This window comes from Leopardus geoffroyi, chromosome B2 (genome assembly GCF_018350155.1).
Source record: "Leopardus geoffroyi isolate Oge1 chromosome B2, O.geoffroyi_Oge1_pat1.0, whole genome shotgun sequence".
In the NCBI taxonomy this organism is placed as follows: Eukaryota; Metazoa; Chordata; class Mammalia; order Carnivora; family Felidae; genus Leopardus; species Leopardus geoffroyi.
The window spans coordinates 41,041,669-41,065,493 of record NC_059332.1 but is presented as its reverse complement, the minus strand read 5'-3'; the positions used below and the strand labels follow the sequence as shown (position 1 = coordinate 41,065,493).

Below are 23,825 nucleotides of genomic sequence, written 5' to 3'. Positions count from 1 at the left end.
AGTAATCTCTACACCCAATGTGGGGCTCAAACTGATAACCCGGAGATCAAGAGTTGCATGGTCTACTGACTGAGTCAGCTAGGCAGCCTTCTTTTGCCATTTTTTAAAAAATGCAGATCGCCATCCACTAAATGGATTTCATGACCTTATTGGGTTGGGACTTATGTCTTAATATAGTAGTTTGTAGCATTTCCCAGCAAAGTGGCATTTTACAGCAAATAATGAAGTCCTACTTAAAGAAGACCTTAAAAGTTCTAGGCAGAAGAGTTTTAGAGGAGTAATTTTTTTGTTTCTTATTTAACTTTCGACTGCCAGGATACTTTAAAAGCATTTGATCTAAATAAATGAGCGTTGCAACAAAAGCCTTTAAATTATCTCAAAACCTTGTGGGTCACTATTCCCTTCACACTGAAGAAGAAAGAAACGAAAGTAGAAAAGGTACCCCCACCACGTCCGCGCCTCTCAATCTGTATTAAAAACTCAGATGTGTTTGGGAGTTAAAATTCAGCAATATCTTTTAAAAGAATCTTAAAACTGAGGGGCCTGGGTGGCTCAGTTGGTTAAGTATTGGACTCTTGATAGTGGCTCTGGTCATGATCTCAAGGTTCCTGAGATAGAGCCCTGTGTCAGGTCTGTGCTGACAGTATGAAGCCTGCTTGAGATTCTCTCTCTCTCTCTCTCTCTCTCTCTCTCTCTGCCCCTCCATGAGTGCATACACTTTCTCTCTCAAAATAAAGAAGTAAGCAAAACAACAACAAAAAAATGAATCTTAAAGTTGCTGTTGCTTCAAATTATTACCCTCCTGGCAAGATTACCATGGAGATCAAATGAGATAATATAAGGGAAGTACCTGATGGCTCCTCCCTATCATTCAGGTTCCTGAGTTATCCTCTCTTGGATATGTCTCATCTCTGCATGACCAGGAGGCTCATTCACTTGCTGAGCACCTGCCCTGCCGGGCATTAGAGAACAGAGTCCCTCAAGGAGTTTACTGGCTCCATCAATGAAAATAAATATCATTAAAAACTAGGGTTCTATGCAAACTGGTGCAGCCACTCTGGGAAACAGTATGGAGATTCCTCAAAAAGTTAAAAATAGAACTACCCTACAATCCAGCAATCACGCTGCTAGATATTTACCGAAAGAGCACAAAAATACGAATTCAAAGGGATATATGCACCCTGACGTTTATAGCAGCATTATTTACAATAGCCAAATTATGGAAACAGCCCAAGTTGCCATTGACTGATGAATGGATGAAGAAGATGAGGTATATATACAACGGAATATGTATGATTCAGCCGTAAAAAGAATGAAATCTTGGCATTTGCAGTGACATGGATGGAGCCAGAGAGTGCAATGCTGAGTCAGTTAGAAAGAGACAAATACCATATCATTTCACTCATATGCGGAAATTCAGAAACAAACGAATGAGTAAAGGGACAAAAAAAGAAGAGAGAGAGGCAAACCAAGAAACAGACCCTTCACGACAGAGAACAAACTGATGGGTTACCAGAGGGGGGGGTGGGCAGGGGGATGGGTAAAGTAAGTGATGGGGATTAAAGCGTGCACTTGTGATGAGGACCAGGTGTGGTATGAAGTGTTGAATCACTATATTGTACACCTGAAACGAATGTTACACTGCATGTTAACTAACTGGAATTTAAATAAAAACATTATAGGGGCGCCTGGGTGGCTCAGTCGGTTAAGTGTCCGACTTCAGCTCAGGTCACGATCTCGCGGTCCGTGAGTTCGAGCCCCGCGTCGGGCTCTGGGCTGATGGCTCGGAGCCTGGAGCCTGCTTCCGATTCTGTGTCTCCCTCTCTCTCTGCCCCTCCCCCGTTCATGCTCTGTCTCAAAAATAAATAAACGTTAAAAAAAAAATTAAAATAAATAAATAAAAACATTATATACACACATATGTAATTTAAAAAGAAACTGGTTTTTGGATCTTGAAAAAAACGCAAACAAAAACAAAAAACTAGGATTCTAAAGCGCCCGGGCTGAATAATTCATTTATTCCTCTGACAGGTAATTATTGTGAGCCTTTCATGCCAAGCATGATGGGATTATGGAATAGAAAAAACGGTAGACACAACCACAGCCCTTATGGTGTCTACAGAGAGTTTAGTGTTTGAGAAAATAGCCATTAATATTACATAACATACAACTGTTTTACACTCCCTGTAAAGTGAGGTAAGATTAGATCAGTGGTTTCCCCAAAGTAAAGATTTCAGGTAGGCGATCATAAAAGAAATACTTAAAAAACAGAAAGAGAGAGAAAAAAATGATATGATCTCTCAGTATAGTTCTTCAAACTGAATTGTCATAAAAAAAAATCACGGCGTATCCTTATTTTTTCCTTAAACTATAAGCTAGCTTTTGTCCTGGTTTTAAAGGGTCCAGCAGACCTTGTCCGGCTCCCTCTTTCTAGATTTCTCTGGTTTTCTTTTGCAGCACTATTTGCATGCAAAATCTGCCTAAATATGCCCCAGAATTGCAGAAAGGCTGGACATTAAAGGGCCCTTTCTGAGAAGGTCACATGCACATAGCACATTCTGGTCCCACCACTTGTCTAGAGGGCTGGGAAGTAGGTGCTAAGGAACAAAGGTCAGCAACCGGAAGGCAGAAAGGAACCTGGCAATTGGCGGGGGCCTACTACAGGCCTGGCCCAATACTTGGTACTTTTCCCACACATTATTTTATTACCTCATTTCACATCACGACAATCCTGGGAGAAATAGATCTTTCTTTCCCCCCACTTTACCGTTGGGGGAAATTGAGCTCAGAGAGGTTACGTACCATGCTCAACGTCACACAGCTAGTAATCAGAATTTAAACTCAGATCTGTCTACTTTTTACCATCACCCCACTTTCAACGTTTATTTATTTTTGGGACAGAGAGAGAGAGAGAACATGAATGGGGGAGGGGCAGAGAGAGAGGGAGACACAGAATCGGAAACAGGCTCCAGGCTCCGAGCCATCAGCTCAGAGCCTGACGTGGGGCTCGAACTCACGGACCGCGAGATCGTGACCTGGCTGAAGTCGGACGCTTAACCGACTGCGCCACCCAGGCGCCCCCCATCACCCCACTTTACTGACAGGAAGAGACATAAGAGAAAGAACAGATGCAGGGAAGCTTTAAAAGATTTACATGCCTTTGCCACAAAAGGAATTCGAAATTATATTCAAAAGACAATTTTTTCCCCAAATTTTTATTTAAATTTTAGTTAGTTAAGGGGCGCCTGGGTGGCTCAGTCGGTTAAGCGGCCGACTTCGGCTCAGGTCACGATCTCGCGGTCCGTGAGTTCGAGCCCCGCGTCGGGCTCTGTGCTGACAGCTCAGAGCCCGGAGCCTGTTTCAGATTCTGTGTCTCCCTCTCTCTGACCCTCCCCCGTTCATGCTCTGTCTCTCTCTGTCTCAAAAATAAATAAACGTTAAAAAAAAAAAAAAATTTTAGTTAGTTAACATATAGTGTAATATTGGTTTCAGGAGTAGAATTTAGTGATTCATCATTTACACAGAACACCCAATGCTCATCACAACAAGTACCCTCCTTTTTTCTTTTTTAAGTTTATTTATTTATTTTGAGGAAGAGACAGAGCATGAGTGGGGGAGGGATAGAGAGAGAGAGGGAGAGAGAGAATCCCAAGCAGGCTCCACACCGTCAGCACAGAGCCTGATGCCAGGCTGGAAGTCACAAACTGTGAGATCATGACATGAGCTGAAATCAGGAGTCGGATGCTTAACCGACTGAGCCACCCCGGCGCCCCAACAAGTGCCCTTCTTAATACCCCATCCTGCATTTATTAAAAGACAATTTAGATAGCTGATTATATGTCTCTCTATTTTATAGTCAACAGTTTTGGTGCTTCTAACTCAGCCTCTTTACTGATCAGCTCAGCAAATACCCTCTTTTGCCCCTGGACTCTGTCTGTCCCTTACCCTAGAAATGAGAGCCAGAAGCCCCTGACCCACTTCTAATCACAGTCCTAGGAGAACTCCTGTTTCTGACCCAGCTCTTCAGCCATCAACTCATCTATTTAACATCTATTTATCGTGCACTTCCTGTGCTCTGGGCACTGTGCTATGCAGACAGCATGGAATAAAACACTTCTGTGCTTGGAGAAGCCCAAGCTGTAGAATACATATCTGTAAATAGATACTGACTTTACAACCTGATAGACATTCATCCAGAGCCAATGGAAGGAATAATCCTGATAGGCTTCCTGGAAGAGGTGTGTAAAATAGGTCTCGTAGGAGGCGAGTGCTGTCAAATAGAGATTAAGCATAGGATCACAGGCAGTAGGACAAGAAAGCAAGCAGCAGGTCGCAAATGGACGTACCAGCTCTTTCCAAACACGATCTTCCTGGTTCACTGTCTCTTGTACTAGGATCACCAAGGACCCAGCTCCTCAAGCCAGTACCTTCCACAATTCTCTGCCCTCCTTTATCCCTCACTTCCAGTGAGTCAGAGTCCTGTGTAGTCTCTTAAATCTCTCACACATTACCCCTTCCTTCTCTGTCCTCACCCATCACCATAGTCCTGTATCTCTACTTCTCCTGGGCTCCTACAACAGCCTCCAAACTCATACTGTTACTTTTGCTCCAAGTGAATCTATTCCACACAGAGCATCCAGCCTGATCCTTTGTTAAAGAAAAAAAAAGAAAGAAAAAGAATCTGATTCTGCCATTACCCTGCTGAAATCCTTCACCAGTTCCCAGTGCTTTCAAGATTAAGCCAAAACCGCCAGACGGGATTTACAAGACCCTTGGCGGTCTGGCCCCTGCTCACTACTCTAACCTCAACTCTGATCTCCACTTTCGGCTTCCATGGGCCACAGGTCCCCTAACGTGGTGGCTTACAACCCTGGCTGCCCACTGGAACCACATGGGGAGCTTCAAAAAATACCAGTGTATGGAGTGCCTGGGTGGCTCAGTCGGTTAAGCCTCGACATCAGCTCAGGTCACGATCTCAGGGCTCGTGGGTTCAAGCCCCGCGTCGGGTTCTGGGCTGATAGCTCAGAGCCTGGAGCCTGCTTTGGGTTCCATGTCTCCCTCTCTCTCTGTCCCTCCCCAGCTCGCACTCTATCTCTTTAGAAATAAATCAACATTAACAAAAAAAAGAAAAAAAAACAGTGGCCAGGTCTCACTCCCAGGGGTTATGACTGAACTATTCATGGGAAGGCCGTGGGCATCAGGATTTTGTAAAGCCTTCCATAGGTACTAACGGGCAACCAGGGTTGAGGACGTTGCTCTTTTTCTCACGTCCAGGTTTGTTACACATGCCCTGTCTCTGTTGCTAGAGGCACTGGAGCTCTTCTAGCTTCCTGGCCATCAAGCCAGGGACTTCCTGTCTTTTTCACTGTATTCCTAGTACCTAGAACGGTGCCCAGATCATAGTTGGCGCTCTATGAGTATCTGCGGAAAGGCATGCACGAGTGACTGCTTTCTCCCTTCTCCTGGCTGGAGATCACTCATTTTGCAGGATGCAGCTGCGATTTACTAAAGACATCCCCCCACCCCATTCCCCTGGTCTGGGTTAGGTTACTGTGTGTGATCTTAGTACGCCCAAGATTTCCCCTGTTTTAGTATGTATCACCCGACATTGTCTGTGTCCCTCGTTTAGGCTGTAAGCTCCAAGGGAGCCGTGTGTGTGTGTTCAGCACCTAGCAAAGGGCCGAGCCTACAGTCGGTGGTGATTAAGTAAGTGCGGCAGGTACAAATGGAAGCAGCGGGCATGGTGTGTAGGTGTCCTGGCAGGGTCTGGTGTGGCTGGAGTAAAGGCGACGGTGGGAGACACGGCTGGGGAGGTACAGGGCTCGGAAGCCCACTGACGCGCTGTCAGTACAATCAGGTGTGGTATCATGATCAGACAGGTGGTGTTAAAAAGCTTGGACCCAGGAACCAGGTTGACCCACTTCGAATCTTAGCTCTGCCACTTAGTAACTCTTGGTCCCGAGGAAGTCACTGTCACTTCTTCAGTTATCCATCCGTTAAATGGGGATAACAATAGTACCTACATCACGGGCATGTTTCAACTGAATGAGGTAATACATGCAGGTGTGCAGCCATCACCTGGCACACGGTAAATGCCATGTAAGATTTAACAAAACGACTTATATATTTATACATACACACACACAGCACGGTGGGTCGTCTGCAAAGATGGCTGCCAATCCCTTCCACCTGAGTGACTGCTGTTCCACCCAGCAAGAGGCGGAGTCTGTTTCTCCTCCTGTTGAATTGCGCTGGCCTTGTGATTTGTTTTGACCCCATGACTGCACTAGAAGTGACACGGTACCAATTCTGGTCCGAGCCTTAAGAGGCTCGTGGCATCTGCCTTGGAAGCCAGCCAGCCAGCACGCAAAGCTTAAGCTCGAACTACCGCGTGCTAAGAGACCAAGCGTGAGAGAGAGGCCGAGCAGTGAGTTGCACCAGGCGACAGCCAGCACCAAGGCCCCAGACTTGGGAGTGAGGCAGTCTTGGGGCCTCCAGCCCCAGCTGAGCCCACAGAACTGTGAAAAATAATAAATTATTGTTAAGCCAGTGAGTTTGGGGATGGTCATGCAGCAAAATAGGATTGAAACTTACACACAGAAGAAAAAGGACACCAGTGGGGCAATAAGGACTTCATTTTAGGCCATCTACTTAAGATGAGGTATTTTGGATAGAAGACAGTTACAAGGATAGTAAATGGTTACAAGGCAATATCTAGAAAGGTACTGGCAGTTCAGGGTTGGGTTCAGGAGAGAGGTGGAGGAGGAGGTAAGCATCAGAGAGGTGGTTAGCACATGGACAGCAGGCCAAGGAGATGGTAAGCTGGTCAAGGAGGTGAGACGAGTGAGAAGAGGGGTACTGGGAGAGAAACCTGGCTCAGTCGGTCTGACTCTTGATTTCAGCTGAGGTCAAGATCTCACTGTCCTTGAGAGATCCAGCCCCACCTCTGGCTCCATGCTGCACTGGGCGTGGAGCCTACTTGGGATTCTGTTTCTCTCTCTCTCTCTCTCTCTCTCTCTCTCTCTCTCTCTCAGCCTGTCAGGGAGACAAGAAGCAGCAGTGATCTGGGGTGGACAGGGGACTAAGACAGAACCAGAGGCCGTGCTTCAAGAAGGGGTATTCGAGTGCTTTGAGCTACAAACAGCAATGGATTTGAAGGTAGGAGGGAGGTGGGCACTCTCACTTTCAAATAAAGTGGCAGAGGCAGAAGTCATATGGGAAGGGGCTGAGGAGGGAATGATAACTGAGAAACCAGTCATAGCAAATGTAGATTATGCTTTTAAAAGTCAGGGGGTGCAGGGATGGGTGAAGATGCTCAAAGGGTACAAACTTCCAGGTATAAGATGGGTAAGTTCTGGAGACGTGATGTACAGCATGCTGATTATAGTTAATTGTATCATCTATTGAAAGTTGCTATGAGAGTAGATCTTTTGTTTTTATTATTTTTAAATTTTAAAATGTTTATTCATTTTTTGAGAGAAGGAGAGTGCGTGTGCACGGCGGGGGCTGGGGGAGTAGGACGAAGACACAGAATCCGAAGCAGGCTCCAGGCTCTGAGCTGTCAGCACAGAGCCCGATGTGGCACTTGAACCCACCCAACTGTGAGATCGTGACCTGAGCAGAAGTCAGACGCTTAATTGACTAAGTCACCCAGGCGCCTCGAGAGTAGATTTTAAAAGTTCTCACCAGATACATACACAAAAGGTAACTACGTGAGGTGATAGATATGTTAACTAAACTTATTGTGGTGATCACTTTGCACTATATATCTCAAACCATCACGTTGTATATCTTAAATTCACACAGTGTTATTTATCAAATTATATGTCAATAAAACTGGGGGGGGAATAAACCTAATTACCTATTACTCCCCCAATTTTGTTTCTTTTCTAGACAGAGAGAAAGAAGGGGAGGAGCAGAGAGAGAGAGGGAGAGAGAGAATCCCAAGCAGGCTCCGAGCTGTCAGCACAGAGCCCAATGCGGGTTTCGAACTCAAGAACCTCAAGAACCATGAGATCATCACCTGAGCTATTTGGACACTTAACTGACTGAGCCACACAGGCGCCCCTCACTGCCTACTTTTACAGAGAACCCAGAAACCATCTGACTCATCTGCCAATTACCAAACATACAAATTTCCCTATAGCTGCACCCTCCCTGCTGATGTGGCATGTTTAAACTGCAGTTTAGGAGGTAGTGGGTGGCTTAGTCTGTCTGACTCTTGATTTCAGCTCAAGATCTCACTGTCTTTGAGAGACTGAGCCCACCTCTGGCTCCATGCTGCGCTGGGCATGGAGCCTGCTTGGGATTCTCTCCCCCCCCGCCCTCCCCCACCCCTCCCCACCCCTCCCCTGCTCATGCTCTCTCTCTCAAAATAAATACATAAACCTTACAAAAGAAAAAACGCTGCAGTTTAATGTAGGGGGCCTTGATCAGCATTTTTGAAATGCAGTAAGTAGAATAGAAAATAGTATCTATTGCACACAGTAAGAGTATTTACTGTTTCTTAAAGCTTCTGTTTCAGTTACCATGTATCTGTGACTGTGGATTGAGGTCAAAAAGTTTGTGTATGTTGGGAAACATGCACAATAAAAAGTTAAAACAGCCTTGCAACAGAGAATCTGCCCCAGCTCTCTATCTAGGGCTGATCCTTGCACCTGTGCTTTGGATCCGACAGCCCCCACTCCCCACCCCAGCCCCCCTCTCCCCAACCCCCCCCCCCCGGCCCCCCTGCCCCCTGCCCCCACCAGCCTTTTCAGGATCCTTGTATTATGAACCTATGTTTTCTCTGTAAAAAAAAAAAAACAACACCTCACTGGCTTCCTCCCAACCCCCAGCTAGTGGCCCTTCCCCCTCATGGTCAAACTTCTCCAAAGACTTATCTTTGTCTCACTAGCTCGGTTACGGCGTTCCATCCCTGCTCACACTCGTGTGGTATGCCTCCTGCCCACAGCAGTCCTCTGGCACAGCTCTCCACAAAGCCACCAAGTGACTCCATGAACCCATACATCTAGAAGACACTTTCCAGTGTTCACTCACTTCTCCTTATCGATTCCTGGTCACCCTTCCAGCCTCAGCTCAACCCCCAAGGAAGCCTTTACCGACCTCCCCAGCAAGGTCAAACCTCCCCCTGGAGGCACTCACTGTTCCTCTTTTCCTCTGTAACACTGTCACTGTTACAATTTTACATATTTGTGCCATTATCTGCCCAGGTTAGGCCTCCCCAAGAGGAAAGAGGCTATGCCTGTCTTTATTCACCTTGGTAGCCTGAGGGCCTCCCTGGGCTCAATGGGGGAGGGGTGGGGCACAGTAAGTGCTTCATAAACTGATGCTGGCTCAATGAACGGTGCCAGCCTCTGGGCTAGGCATTAGATGCACAATGATGCAAATAGTTCCAGAAAGAGAAGGGTTTTGAAGAGTATATGAGAGCCAGGGGCAAAGGTGGAAGGAAGGGGCCTGCTCCTGTCCTACTTCCCAGACCAACTTGGTGTCTTTTCAAGGACAGCACATGCCTTCTCACAGTCATCTTTCATGGTCCGGAAAGTTGGAAAATTTGCCTAACATTTGACACTTGCATGGAGAGCTCTTTAATGAGTGCTTTATATCCAATAGTCAACGTCTGCTGAAAGATACCACCTCTTTTGGAACTGAGCTACCAGAAAACGGCCTGGAACTGTTTATTTGCCTGGTATCTCTCATCCACACAGGGTCTCTGATAAACTCCACAGAACAGCAAAAGGACTTACTCCTGGCTGCCTAGACACCCCAAAACTGTTTTCTGTACTGAGATACTTTCATTTCCTGCAGCATAAATACATAAACATTCACTTTATGACATTACAAGATCAAATGAATATGACAAATACTTAACATCTAACACAGTATGGAGACATAACCAGCAAAATTGAGACTTAGGAAACTCTACTGAACTAATAACAATCAGGTTTTTCTAACCAAACAATTGGTAGGGGGGCAGGATTTAAAAGTGATTAAAAGTGATTTAAGGAACATATCAGCTAGACACATTATATGGAACTTTTTTGGCTCCTTATTCAATAAATAAGTTAAAATGGGGAAATTATAGGATAATCGAGGAAATACGAATATAGGCTGGAACTCTGATGATAAGGAAATATCACTACTTTTTTGGAGTGTGGTGATATGCGGTTACGGTTTTTTTAAATTATTTTTGAAAATGTTTTATTTATTTTTGAGAGACAGAGTATGAGCAGGGGAGGTGCAGAGGGAGAGGGAGACACAGAATCCGAAGCAGGCTCCAGGCTCTGAGCTGTCAGCACAGAGCCCGACGCGGGGCTCAAAGCCACGAACCATGAGATCATGACCTGAGCTGATGTTAGACATTTAACCGACTGAGCCACCCAGGCACCCCATATGTGGTTATGTTTTAAAAAGGTAGGGGCGCCTGAGTGGCTCAGTCGCTTTAAGCATCTGACTCTCGACTTCAGCTCAGGCCACGATCTCACTGTTCACGAGATGAAGCCCCGCATTGGGTTCCACACTCCATGGAGCCTGCCTAGGATTCTCTCTCCCTCTGTCTCTGCCCCTCCCTGTGCGCACTCTCTTTCACTCTCTCAAAATAAATAAGTAAACTTTGAAAAGGTAGTCCTCATCATTTTGAGAGGCATATTGGAATATTTATAGATTATGAAATATGAAATAATACAATGTTTGGGACTTGCTGTAAAATAATCAGGGTGATGGGGTGTGTAAGTGGTCAGAGATTCAGAAGAAATCGGACTGTCAGTTGGTAATTGTTGAAGCTTGGGTGACACATACACATCACCTCTACTGTCCCCTTTCCTATGCTTGAAAATTTCAGGATCTTCTTATAAAGTAAATCTAACGAATAGAACCATAAACCATAAATTTTTGTTAAATAATTTTTAAAGTCTGTAATACCTTAGAATTCTTTCAAGATGTCTAGAAGAGGGGTAGTACTTGATTCACAAACTCCTGAAGGTTATGAAAGTAGGATTCAGAACTCTCAAGCTGCTTGCCTTTTGCCACATTTCACATTGTTGTAATACATCACCCTCTTTCCTTCCACTCAACAGGCGCTTACCTCCCAGGAGCTGGGATCCATTTCAAGGATGCACACTGAATTGTCTGCCCTCAAATGTCAGAAAAAACACACAAATACAGTCCGGCACTGCTGGAAGTTTTATAACCCTCCTATTGCTTTTGAACGTAGAAACGTAGCTTTATATTCATGTTCTGACCACCTACCTACCTTGGCTTGCAGCTGTGCTGGGGTCTGTAAAGAACAGTCAAGCCAATCCTTCATGATGACCACACCACTGACCACTGTCCATTCCCACGCAGGCCCAACATCGGTCTTTGAAACTGCCTCCAACAACCTGTCCCTTTTTGTCCTTTACCTCTTCTCATAAAAGTTTGAACTGCCCAACTTAAAATATTCAGAAACTTCCAAAGTCTCTTGGCCTCTATGCCAAAACCTGTTTGGGGGCAGAAATGAAGCTCTTGGGAAGGCTTAATGACATTCAATTCCACGTCGGATACAGACACTAACGACCACCCATAGTCCACTATGGCTAATGCAGAAATGTTGCCTCACTGCACCTGCAGCTCCAGTAAACCTCGGTTGGCTCCAAACTTGAGTGGGACAGATTCAATTGCTGAAAAACTTAAGGGAGGCAGGTCAGGTTTTTGTTTTTGGGGTCGTTCCCCCTAGCAAAATAAATCTTCTTTAAACCTTCCTTGGTTAAATCAACTCTTCATAAAATGACGCAGCTATTGTACGCCTCCGTTTGGCTTAGACAAGTTAACCAGCTATATTTCTTTCACCAGCCTCATAACCAAACCACACAAAAAGCCTCGTCTAGTCTGCACATGAAAACAAAGCAAACGAAAACTAAGAATATATACTACAAGCGTTAAGCACAGGATTTTTTCAGCACCCTGGTTCCCATCTGCTGCACACACAAACACCCGGGACCCCCACCCCTATCCCCCGGGGCGCACAATTTGCCCAACAGTGCGATGTGTGCTTGCTTTCAGTGGAAAAATAAGGGAATTTACGTGTGTTTTGCTGTTTTAAGTGGGAACGGAAAGAGGAGAGTGGGGCGTGAAAAACTGGAAATAAGTCGTAATTCTCTCGTTTCCTCCCATCCTTCTATGCATCAAAATGCAGGTGTATCAGTGAAATTTCAACGGACAGTTTCTTGGGCAAATACCCCAATTAGCAACGATGGGAGGCTGCGAACGGGGGTGGAGATCAGGGTGAAACCGAAGCCTGGCAAGGCGGGCGCGGTCAAAGGCGCGCCCTGCGCTCCCCCGGCTGCCCCGAGCACGCGAGGTTGCCGTGCGCCCGCAGCCCGCGGCGTCCCGGCTCTCAGCCGGCCGGTGGCCCTGCGTTTTGCTAGTGACTGCGCCGGCTTGGCTGCCCACTCACACCTCCGGCTGATCCCGACTTTAGGCTAGGCTCATTCACTTCCGGTGACAAATCCCTCCCACCACCCTAGAAATAATGTAACATTTCCCCCAACGCTTTCCTAAAGACCGACGGTCCCACGGGAGAGCACCAGAACCCCGGGCTCGGGTCTCACCCCCGCGCGGCCAGCGGCGCGCAGCTGCAGAGCGACTGACCTCGAAGGGGGGGAGGACGTGGGAGGAAGAGGAAGGGGGTGTGGAATCTCACCCTCCCCCGCCCCCACCCCTCCGACTGCAGCAATTGGCCAAAAAAATAGTAATCCGTTTTTAGACTGCCCCTGGGCCCCCGGAACCCGGTTGCAGTGAGAAACCCAGTCTCTCCCATCCCAGTGCCCCTCGCCTACTCCCGCCCCCGTAAGTGCCTGCGGGAATCCAGGAGACCCAGGCCACGCGGAACTGCAGCGGCTGAGGGGGAAAGGCGGGTAGAATGAGGGTTTGGGGGCGGCAGGAATGGGTTGGGGGAGGGGGTGGTGGAAGGGAAAAGAAAAAACCAGAGGCATGCAAGCGGCTCCCTAGCCAGCTGTTCCAGCTGCCGCTTCCTCCGACGCGGGCCGGGCGGTGCAATATTCCACCCCCCCCTCCATCTTTCTCACCACTACCTGTCCCCCCACCCACCATACGCACACATTCCCCCCACCAGTAGCGGATCTCCGGCCTGTAAGGGGGTAGTAGGGAGGAGCTGGGGGGAGGGGGAGGCCTGCGAGTTTCTAACCTTGTTCTTATAAACAAACCCACATGTGCAGCTGCCGCTGCTGCAACTCACCCCACAATCCCGGATATAAGTCCTGCCCCTTTAAGAGGAAAAAAAGCTTCCCCCTCCTGTCTCCCACCCCACCCATCCACAAGGACCTTTGTCTCCCCACCCCCCTTGTCAATCGGCCCCGCCTCATATCCCCGCCCTCTCCGACGCGGAGGAGCCAATGGGCTAAGAAAATAAGGCCGGGGCTGACGTAAGCAAGTCCGGCCAATCACAGGACGCGTTGGTGGGAGGCCTCTCGCAGGGCGCGCCAGGAGGAAGCAAGGCAGGAGAAAGGAAGCTTGAAGTCAAGATGGAGACTGCTAGTTGCTCCGCCGCCGCGGCGAATGGGGCCGTGGGGTCGCAGCGGGACCGGAGCCTGGTGCCTGAGCGGCTTCAGAGACGAGAGCAAGAGCGTCAACTGGAGATGGAAAGGCGGAAGCAAAAGCGGCAGAACCAGGAGGTGGAGGAGGAGAAGAGCGACTTTTTCGCTGCCGCCTTCGCTCGGGAGCGAGCGGCCGTGGAAGAGCTTCTGGAGGGCGGAGAATCTATGGAGCGGCTGGAGGAGGCGGCCGCTCGGCTCCAGGGCCTGCAGAAACTTGTCAACGACTCGGTTTTGTTCCTGGCCGCCTACGACCTGCGGCAGGGACAAGAGGCGCTGACGCGGCTACAGACGACCCTGGCCGAGCGGCGCCAGGAGCTGCAGCCCAAGAAGCGTTTCGCTTTCAAGACCCGGAGGAAGGACGCTGCTTCGGCCGCCAAAGTAGACTCCGCTCCTGGAGCCCCGGCGGCGGAAGGCATCCTGGCCTCCCCGCCGCCCTTGAAGGAGGAGGGAGGCATCGGCTCCAGCTGGGTCTTCGGCTTCTCCAACGTGGAGTCCCAAGTCTTGGAGAAGAGGGCAGAGGAGCTGCACCAGCGTGACGTTCTTTTGACCGAACTGAGCAAATGTACAGTCAGACTGTATGGCAATCCCAACACCCTGCGGCTGGCCAAAGCCCGAAGTTGCACGGTGCTCTGCGGCCCGGTGTCCACCTCTGTGTTCCTGGAGGACTGCAGTGATTGCGTGCTGGCCGTGGCCTGCCAACAGCTGCGCGTACACACTACGAGAGACACCCGCATCTTCTTGCAGGTGACCAGCAGGGCCATCGTGGAAGACTGTAGCGGAATCCAGTTCGCCCCTTATACCTGGAGCTACCCGGGTATCGACAAGGACTTCGAGGGCTCTGGTTTAGATAGGAGCAAAAATAACTGGAACGACGTCGACGATTTTAACTGGCTGGCCCGGGATATGGCCTCCCCAAACTGGAGTATTCTTCCTGAAGAAGAGCGAATGGTCCAGTGGGACTAAGCAGTTGTCACTATATTCTTCACTCCTACCAAATACTTCCCATGTGGGACCGACTCCTGCTACTGGGATCTCAAAGTTTACTTACTGTTATCACGCTTTGTATGTTTTCGGTATTTTAAGGCTTGAGATTGTGTTAGGCTCCTACTTGTGATTTCCATTAAATTCACAACAGGTCTAACACTTTGAAGCATGTTTGCTCTTTTGGTAATGTGTAGTAGCTTTAATTAATTGACTATCATAGTTTGAAACAGTAAGAGGTAAAGAGTGTCCGTGTATGTTGGTTATTAATGCTTTGTGTATTTAAAATTTACTGCATGATAAAGTAGACCCTCAATAAATACTTAATAAATGAATTTGTAGGGCTCTAGTAGGAGGCAGTTAATGTAGAAGTATGTTATCAAACCTGAAAACAATAGCCCTTGAGAGCTCTTGACTTGAAACTTTCACTTCCATAGGTATTACTCAGCAGGGCGGTGGAAAGACTCTGGTCTTCAGGTACACATTAGCTTGGGCTTCCGGAATCCAGCTACTCATCGACTTGTTTGGATCCAAAGTTTTGGCATTGACCCCAGGAGACTCATGAGGCTTACCAACTGTGAAACCAAAATAATTATAGCTACCAAATTTTTTGTTCACTTAAAAGGTTGTAGACACTATTCTAAGCACCTTACTCATGTAAACATGACGTTTAGTCCAGAAAATCTTAGGTAGGTTCTGTGAACACCATTTTTCAAGCGAGGTAGGTGAGTTGCCAGAGTCACACAGCTCAAGGGGACTGGGAAACCAGGTGGTCTGGCTCCAGAGCCCACCTTCTCAACCCCTGGAACGTACTGATTTTGAATAGCGTTAGTTGAGTTGGAAAGAGAGCTTTCCGGAGTCATTAAAGAGGGCAAATTGCTTTTCCTAAATTCTCAGGAATAAATGTTACATATCTTCACACAGAAACATATAGCCGAGTCTTAATTTTTTCCACTCAAATTTTGCTGTGATTGGGTACTATTATAAATTTGGCTTTTGCTCTATGTTCTCACCCATATTCTTAAATGGAAAGTTCTGAGAGTTTCGAAAAGCTTTTTGGGGTCTAGTGCCTTGTATCTGTAGACATAGGATTTGAATTTAATAATAACCATTAGTATTAAAGTGCTTATCGTACCTTAAGTATATGTTTAATATTTATATGTTCTGGCTTGTTCCAAAAAAGGACTTAAGGTGGCTTTTTGGATGTGTGAAATGTAACAAGATAACAAATGAGGAGGAGGAACAAGGGTAGAGTCAATGAGGCAGAAATGAAGCCAGTAAAAAAATGTGGCCTGCCAAGCTCTATTCTTTAGATGGAGGTGAAACCAGAATTTTTCCCCCTCTCGCTATTAGCTGACTTGAAACAGAATCCTAATCAGTTTCACAGTTTGCAACATCTCCAAAGAGGAGAGATTAAAAAAATCTATTGCTCAGGAGAATTAATGCTGGTAAGAAGAAGAGACAACATGTAATGAAATTCTCAAACATATCTTCACATTAGAAAGAAACAGGGACTAGGAAAACTACGCTCCTAAAGACTGATAGTTTAACACCAGGTGCCCTTCAGGAGAAGCCATGCTTCTGGCACTAACGGGCTTGCGATTCATTTTTGTGGACTGCACTTTTATAGGACCGTTAACTAGTTGCATCTAAAAAAAATCCATGCAGTTTGTAATAGATAATAAAATCACAAAATCATGGCAGTTTGAGCCATAGTTAATGCTAACTAATCTCAGCTGGGCTTTCCTGTATCTTTTCGAAGTTCTCTCTTTCTGACCTCCATAGCCTTGCTCCACACTGTTTCTCTTGCATTTCCCCCCGTCATTGTGATTCTGGTGACTTACAGCCCTTACTTGAGAGATGCCCAGGATTTTGCCGTTAGCTTCTTTGTGTCCATGCTCTCTAGAGCCTCAACTCTCAACCTACGTGGACACTTCTGTCAGTGGGTTCATCAGCCTTTCAAATTCATATATTCTTAAAATCTCCATTTTCACTTCTTTCTTTCCCAAGTTCTGTTACTTCTATTAATGATGTCGCCATTCTCCAGGCATTTGATGCTTACTAGGGCCCAGCAGGTGAAGTCAATGAGTAAGGCAGTTGGGAGAAAGTCAATAGGGAATGGGGGACCCGTGACTTGGAAGATAAATTTAGGCATTTTAAAAACATTGGACAAGCCAAGCAAAACTTTTTTGCAGTCTGCATCTGGTCCTTGAGCTGGCCAGTTTGTAACATCAGACTTCCAGATCACGTCCATTCTATGCTTAGCAGATCTTGCCGGTTCTTCTTGTCCTCTCCAGTCTTTATGCCATTTCAGAAAGTTAGACTTTATTGTTTTCCCTAAACTTAAACTATGATGATTTCCTTAACTTTATTTGTTTATTTTGAGAGAGATAGAGACTGGGCAAGCGGGGGGTGGGTGCAGAGAGGGAGGGAGAGAGAGAATCCCAAGCAGGCTCTGCATTGATAAGACACGAAATTCAAACTCACAGACCATGAGATCATGACCTAAGTCAAAATCAAGAGTTGGTCCCTTAATCAGCTAGGCCATCCAGGCGCCCTGGTTGTTTGTTTGTTTGTTTGTTTGTTTGTTTGTTTTGACAAAAGAAAAAAATTATAGTCACACCTCTGAATTAAAAGCATTGATTAGGGGGTGCCTGGCTGGCTCAGTCACTAGAGCATGGTGACTCTTGATCTTGGGTGGTGAGTTCAATCCTAATGCTGGGTGTACAGATTACTTTTTTATTTTTAAAAAGATTTTTAAGTTTATTTATTTTTGAGAAAGAAAGCAAGAGCATAAAGGAGGGCAGGGGCAGAGAGAGGGAGAGAGAATCCCAAGCAGGCTCTGTGCTGTCAGCACAAAGCCTGATGCAGGGCTCAAACCCACAAACCGTGAGGTCATGACCTGAGCCAAAATCAAGAGCCAGACACTTAACTAGCTAAGCTACCCAGATGCCCCGAGATTACTTTTCAGAAAAGCATTAATTAGAGTTATTTTAGTAAGTTTTTTATTAAGCAAACTTAATGGTCATTACAATGAGAGCATATTGCACCAGTAAGTGTAAATACCATGTATTTTCGTTAAAACCAACTCTAGGAAAGCAATAAAACTGCACATTAGTTAAGCAATCAGAGTTTATTAAATTTCATTTATGATTGGCTTTGTTAGACATAATTTAGTACAGTATTACATCGTATCACTTCAGTCTCAACCCCTCTTACATGAATAAGAGAAATGGCCAATATACATATAAATTCTAACACTCAAGTTCTGATTGCAATGCAGAAGTTATTATTGCCAAAGAAGTTTTATTTGTATTAGGAAATGCACTAAAGCAGGACAATAAAAAGATTTAGCTTTGTAGGGTAATGTTACACGGTAATACAATGCATTAGAAACAACATGCAATTACTCTAGTATCACAGAGGTTAAATTACATTGCGTTAAATTAAAAAGTCTCATCACCAACTCAAAAACTTCATCACATTATTTGACTATTTTTCTTCTCTTATGAAGAAAATAACTTGGCCACTGCAAGTAAAATGAGGGGAAATGAAGGGTCAATTATTTACCCAGCTTTAAGTTTCAAGAGGTGCAGGGGCAACATGACCGAAAGCCATGTTCAATTCAACTGAGCACATATTCGAGCATCTACTATGCACCTGTTCAGCGCTGGGCACTAAGAATGCCATGGTAAACAAGCATGTGGTCTTCCTTTCTCAAGTGTACAGTCCAGATGAAGGTCAAATGAACGAAAGAACAATCATGATAGAGAAATTCCAAGGACCCTGGTGAGGTAGTGCCCTATAACCTCTCCAGTTTAGAAAAGACCTGAAGTGGGGCTCCTGGGTGGCTCAGTCGGTTGGGCGGCTGACTTCGGCTCAGGTCATAATCTCACAGCTTGTGAGTTCCAGCCCTGCATCGGGCTCTGTGCTGACAGCTCAGAGCCTGGAGCCTGCTTCGGGTTCTGTGTCTCCCTCTCTCTCTGCCCCTCCCCCACTCACACTCTGTCTCTCTCTCCTTCAAAAATAAATAAACATTAAAAAAATTGAAAAGAAAAGACCTGAAGTAAGGCATTTGTATCAACCACCCATCCAGGGTTTGAATTCCCTGACATCTCTGCCCACCACCTACTTGCATTAGCAACAGTCACAGAAGGAAGCAGTTACTGTTCAAAGGCCTGCCTTCCAATTTTGCAGATACTATTTACCCTGAACTTTAAGAACTGACCAGACCAAGCAAGACAATTCGGGTCCATTTACTTACCTGGTAAACAAGCTCGACATTCTGCTCAGGAATTCAAATGTTCTATTATAAAGTGTTTTTTAGTTGAATGCCTTTCAGTTGTGTGTTATTTCACCAAGGAAGCTATTCATGGTCTGGTTTTTAGAACTGATATTAAAACCTAGATACTTTATGCAGGGGTACAAAAAGATTAGAATAAAAAGTAAATCTTCCTCCTTCCTTTGACCCCAGCCATACAGTTCTCTTCAAAAAGCAACCGTCCTGTACTGGTTTCCTTTGTTCTTCTGGTCTTTGCATTTACAAACTTCAGTGCAAGATACCCTTTTATCCTCCCACCCAAATAGAAGCATATTGTGTATAGTATGAGGCACCTTACCTTTGTCACTAACGTTCTATTTGGAGATCTTCCATGTGAGTACATATAGAGCCATTTCATTCTCTTTAACTGCTGCATAGTGTCTCCTTCCATGGACTGTGCCATACTTGCTGACCAGTCTCTAATTGATGGGCATTTACGTTGTTCCAGTCTTCAGCCATTAGGAAAATGCTACAACGAATAGCCTTCTACATAAATTTAAAAAAAAATTTTTTTTTAACGTTTATTTTTGAGACAGAGAGAGACAGAGCATGAACGGGGGAGGGGCAGAGGGAGAGGGAGACACAGAATCGGAAGCAGGCTCCAGGCTCTGAGCCATCAGCCCAGAGCCGGACGCCGCGGGGCTCAAACTCAGGGACCGCGAGATCGTGACCTGAGCTGAAGTCGGACGCTTAACCGACTGAGCCACCCAGGCACCCCAATAAATTATTTAGCGTGCGTGCAGTATTACCTGTAGGCTAAGTACCTAGAAGAGGAATTACTGGCTCAGTAGGTTACGAACATTTATAACATTGACAGATATGATCACGTTGCCTTCCAAAGAGGTGTATCAGTTTATGCCCTCACTGGCGATATCTGAGAGTGCTATTCCTCCACACCCTTATCAACCAACATGCTGCGCTGTCACATCTTTGGTGCTCGGCCAATCTGATAATTACAAAAGGGTACCTTCCTGTAATAGCAGTTGTAATCGTCTCCTAACTCATCTCCCCATCTCCGATTGCTAAACACTTCTCCTGGTCTAAAACCCCCTGAGGTTCCCATTGCCTGGAAGACAGGCCCCTTCACCACCGCTCCCAGCCTACTGCGCCTACGTGATGTTTCGCTGTTTCATCACACGCTCTTCATGCTCCAACTAGTCTGAACTAATACCCATTAATCAAACACACTGTATCAATCAGGGACCTGGCAGGAAACAGATGGCACACTCAAAATGGATAATTTGAGAAGAGCTTACTTAAATCAGGAGCTGTGTACACAGCTGTGGGTAGAGTTTAGAAACAGAAAGAGACGGGGCAATGCCTGTTATCACTCATTCCTAGGGCTGAAGGCACAAAACTGTCACCTGAACCCGGAGAGAGACAGCACTACCTGATAGGAGCTGCGGCCTTTGGTGGAGGGACGGGGCTACTACGGGAATGAAAAAAATGCCACTGTCTTCTGTTGGTGCCTTTCATTGGCTGAGGCCAACTGGAAACTGCAGGGCAAGGAAGTCTGTTGGTACAGTCCACATCAGTCATCTGCCAGGACACAAGAACAGGGTGGAGGAAAGTGAAGAATGGATTTGGAGGAACAAATGGAAGAAACTCAGTACAAAACACCTGCCATACTTCCTGGCCTTTTCTCAAGCAGTTCTCACACTTGAGTCCAGGTACAGTTGCCAAAATTATGCACAAGCCAAATGTCACCTCCTTTGGGAAGGCTTCCGGGATTTCCTCAGTTTCTTTGAAAAAGAATCAGGATATTTGGAGATGATAGAGCAAAAAAGAAAAGCGAATGAGATAATCTCTGAGGTCAAGCTGTTGCATTCTCTGTGAGGCACAACTTTTAAGGGAAAGAAAGATTTGAAGGAGGTGGGAAGTGTAGGCCAATTCAGCCAACATCCACGTGATGGCAAAACTTCAGAATGCATGTCAGCATAATTAGATACAGAGAATCCAGTATGTCTCCAAGTCAAGAAGTGATTTCAGCAAAATCACTGTCTCTTTGGAAACGTTCAAGAAAAGATGAGATATCAGAGGAGAAACTTCTCAGAAAGACCAAAGAATGACTTCTACAAGAAAAGAACAGGGTGGTGCACCTGGCTGGCTAAGTCAGTGGAGCATGTGACTCTTGATGTTGGGGTCGTGAGTTCATGTTGGGCATAGAGCTTAAGTAAAAAAAAGAAAAAGAAAGACGAAAGAAAGAAAGAAAGAAAGAGAAGAAAGAGGAAGGAAGGAAGGAAGGAAGGAAGGAAGGAAGGAAGGAAGGAAGGAAGGAAGGAAGGAAAGAAGGAAGGAAGGAAAGAAGGAAGGAAGGAAGGAAGGAAGGAAGGAAGGAAGGAAGGAAGGAAGGAAGGAAAGAAGGAAGAAAGGGAAAAAAGAAAAAATAAATGAACAGGGGAAGCTTCCAATGCTAACATAAAAGTACCAAAGATTGGGGCATCTGAGTGGCTCAGTCGGTTCAGTGTCTGACTCTTGACTTCGGTTCAGGTCATGATCTCACTGTTCATGAGTTCGAGCCCTGCATGGGACTCTGCACTGATAGTGTGGAGCCTGCTTGGGATTCTCTCTCTGCCTCTCTCTCACAAAAATAAACAAATTTTTAAAAGTAAATAAATAAAAATAAAAGAACCAAAGGCTTACACAAAGGTCAGCCCTAGTCTTTGATGAGGAAATGAAGGAGGGAGGAGAGAGGGGCATTCATGTACATCTCATCAGTACTGGAAATTTCTCAGAAACATGACAGGGATGTTGAATGACTTTCAAGGTCCTTGAGCAATGAGAATGCTTATGGACATGTACCAGGAACATTCCATTGAAGCTGTGGTTTAAGAACCCTTAGTAGATCCAGTTTGTGCACAAAATTTCCCCCAAAGGAACAGTAACAATCTACCTTTTTTGGCTGCATACGTATTTAGTTTATGTTTGTTATATATTTGCAGCCTCCTTGATTTTCATTTCTCGTCATCTTCAACTTTGGTATTTTTATGGTATTAACTGTGTTTCCTGCATTTGGAAACACAAGTTATAACACAGCATCTCTAGGAAAGATGGGTTAGATTTGAAGTGGCCTGATGACATGTGACTGACAATAAGGAATCCACTAACGGTTCAGTCCAGCAGCACCTACGTGACAGATACGTCCCCGAGGGGGCTTTATAAAAAATGCTGCTTGTTATTATTCATATCGGAAAATTTTTCCTAAGAGCACTTTCTATTATTTTTTTTCGAGAGAGAGAGAGCGAGTGCACGAACGAGCATGAGCGGGGGAAGGACAGATTCCACGCTGAGCGTGGGGCTCAATCTCATGACCCTAGGATCAAGACTGGAACCGAAATCAAGAGTCAGACGCTTAACCAGCTGAGCCACCCAGGTGCCCCTCTATTATTTTAAGTAATAATAGTGTAACAGAGGGGGCCACTGACCACCTATATCTCTTGGACTTTGTATTGTGCCCCAGCAGGGCTATTGCAGGCTACTGGCGATATTTGGTGCCGGAAGGCTCTGGTTCCCAAGACTGTCCAAAGCCATCGTGCTGTCTTGTGTGGTGGGCCAAAAGAGCCAAAGAATTACTCCCTCGAAGCAGCCCTCAATAAAAGCTGGCCAGGAGTTAGGGAATAAACAAACACCTGGGCTCCCTCAGTGCGCATGGGATAACTCGGAGGTGTTTCCTTTCGGATAGTCCCTCTGTGGCAGCTGGCCTGAGAGCACACGTGGCTGCCTTCCCTCCTGTATCACTTCTTCCCTCCCAATTGGTGTCATTTGAACTTCCCAAATTAACTACTTTCTCGCAGATCCTTGTCTTAGGGCGGTGTTTCTCCACTTTTCTTTTATTATCATCCCCTTAAGGAAACGTTTCAGACATTTTTATTTAATCACCTATGTAATCCCTATGTAATTTTAAGACCACAGATATACTACTGTATATTTGTGTGCTGGGCTTTATTATTTATTATGTATTATGTATATCGGTGCTTTATCCATAAAGAGTATGGTTGTTTTTGCCCTTGAATTGCTTATAGAAGAAGAAAGTCTGAAGATTAATGAGCTAAGCATCTAGTTTAAGAAGTTAGAAAAACAAGGGGAGCTTGGGTGGCTCAGTTGGTTAAGCGTCCAACTCTTGGTTTGGGCTCAGGTCGTGATCTCATGGTTTGTGAGTTTGAGCCCCACATCAGGCTCTGTGCTAACAGTGTGGAGCCTACTTGGGATTCTCTCTTTCTCTCTCTCTCTCTCTCTCTTTCCCTCTCTGTCCCTCCCCCATTCACTCTATGTCTCTCTCGAAAATAAATAAACTTAAAAAAAAAAGAAGTTAGAAAAAGAATAGCAGAAATTGAAGAAAGGAAATACAGATAAGAGCCAAAATCAATGACATAAACACAATACAGAGATTAAAAAACCAACAAATAGCCTTATCAGCTGATTCTTTGAAAAAATTAATAAAACTAACCAACCTCTGGCTTACTGGGTCAAGAAATAAGAGAGAAGGCAAATAAAACGATAGAAGAAACCAAGGTGCTACACATATTAGAAAGATAGGAGATACAGTGAAGACTTTTCTGCCAATAATTTCAAATCTAGGTGAAATGAATACGTTTCTTGGAAAATACAATTTGCCACAGAAGAAACAGAAAAACTGAGCAGTTCCATAACTATTCACAAATTGGAGCCATAATTGAAACTTTCCCACAAATAGAACATCAGCCCCAGGGGTTTTGACAGTAAATTCTATCAAACATGTAAGGAAGAAGTAATATCATCCTGGTACAAACTCTTCCAGAATATAGGAAAAGAAGGAATTTACCCCCATTCCATGGTATGAGTCTGCATAACCTTGAAACTCAAGTCAGACATGAACTTTATGAGAAGGGAAAATTATAGGCCAATCTAACTCAAATATATTTGTGAAGATTATAACATTATAGCAGTAGACC

The 23,825-nt window shown here is 45.5% G+C and overlaps 2 protein-coding genes across 2 annotated transcripts in view; one reads left to right on the top strand and one right to left on the bottom strand.

Moving 5' to 3' along the window:
* Window positions 1-11,900, bottom strand: part of BICRAL (BICRA like chromatin remodeling complex associated protein) — a 107,219-nt gene extending 95,319 nt beyond the window's left edge. The window contains exon 1 of the mRNA XM_045498243.1: window positions 11,252-11,900. The gene's annotated coding sequence lies outside the window, so the exon portion shown is untranslated. The remainder of the gene's footprint in view (window positions 1-11,251) is intronic.
* An 833-nt stretch (window positions 11,901-12,733) lies between these two features.
* TBCC (tubulin folding cofactor C) lies at window positions 12,734-14,908 on the top strand. Its single transcript, XM_045498248.1, has one exon. It carries the CDS (start codon window positions 13,521-13,523, stop codon window positions 14,553-14,555), a length of 1,035 nt encoding a protein of 344 aa, XP_045354204.1. The 5' UTR covers window positions 12,734-13,520; the 3' UTR covers window positions 14,556-14,908.
* The last annotated feature ends 8,917 nt before the right edge of the window (window positions 14,909-23,825 follow it).

Coding starts and splice junctions, on each gene's coding strand:
- TBCC (XM_045498248.1), top strand. CDS start 13,521: ATGGAGACTGCTAGTTGCTCCGCCGCCGCGGCGAATGGGGCCGTGGGG.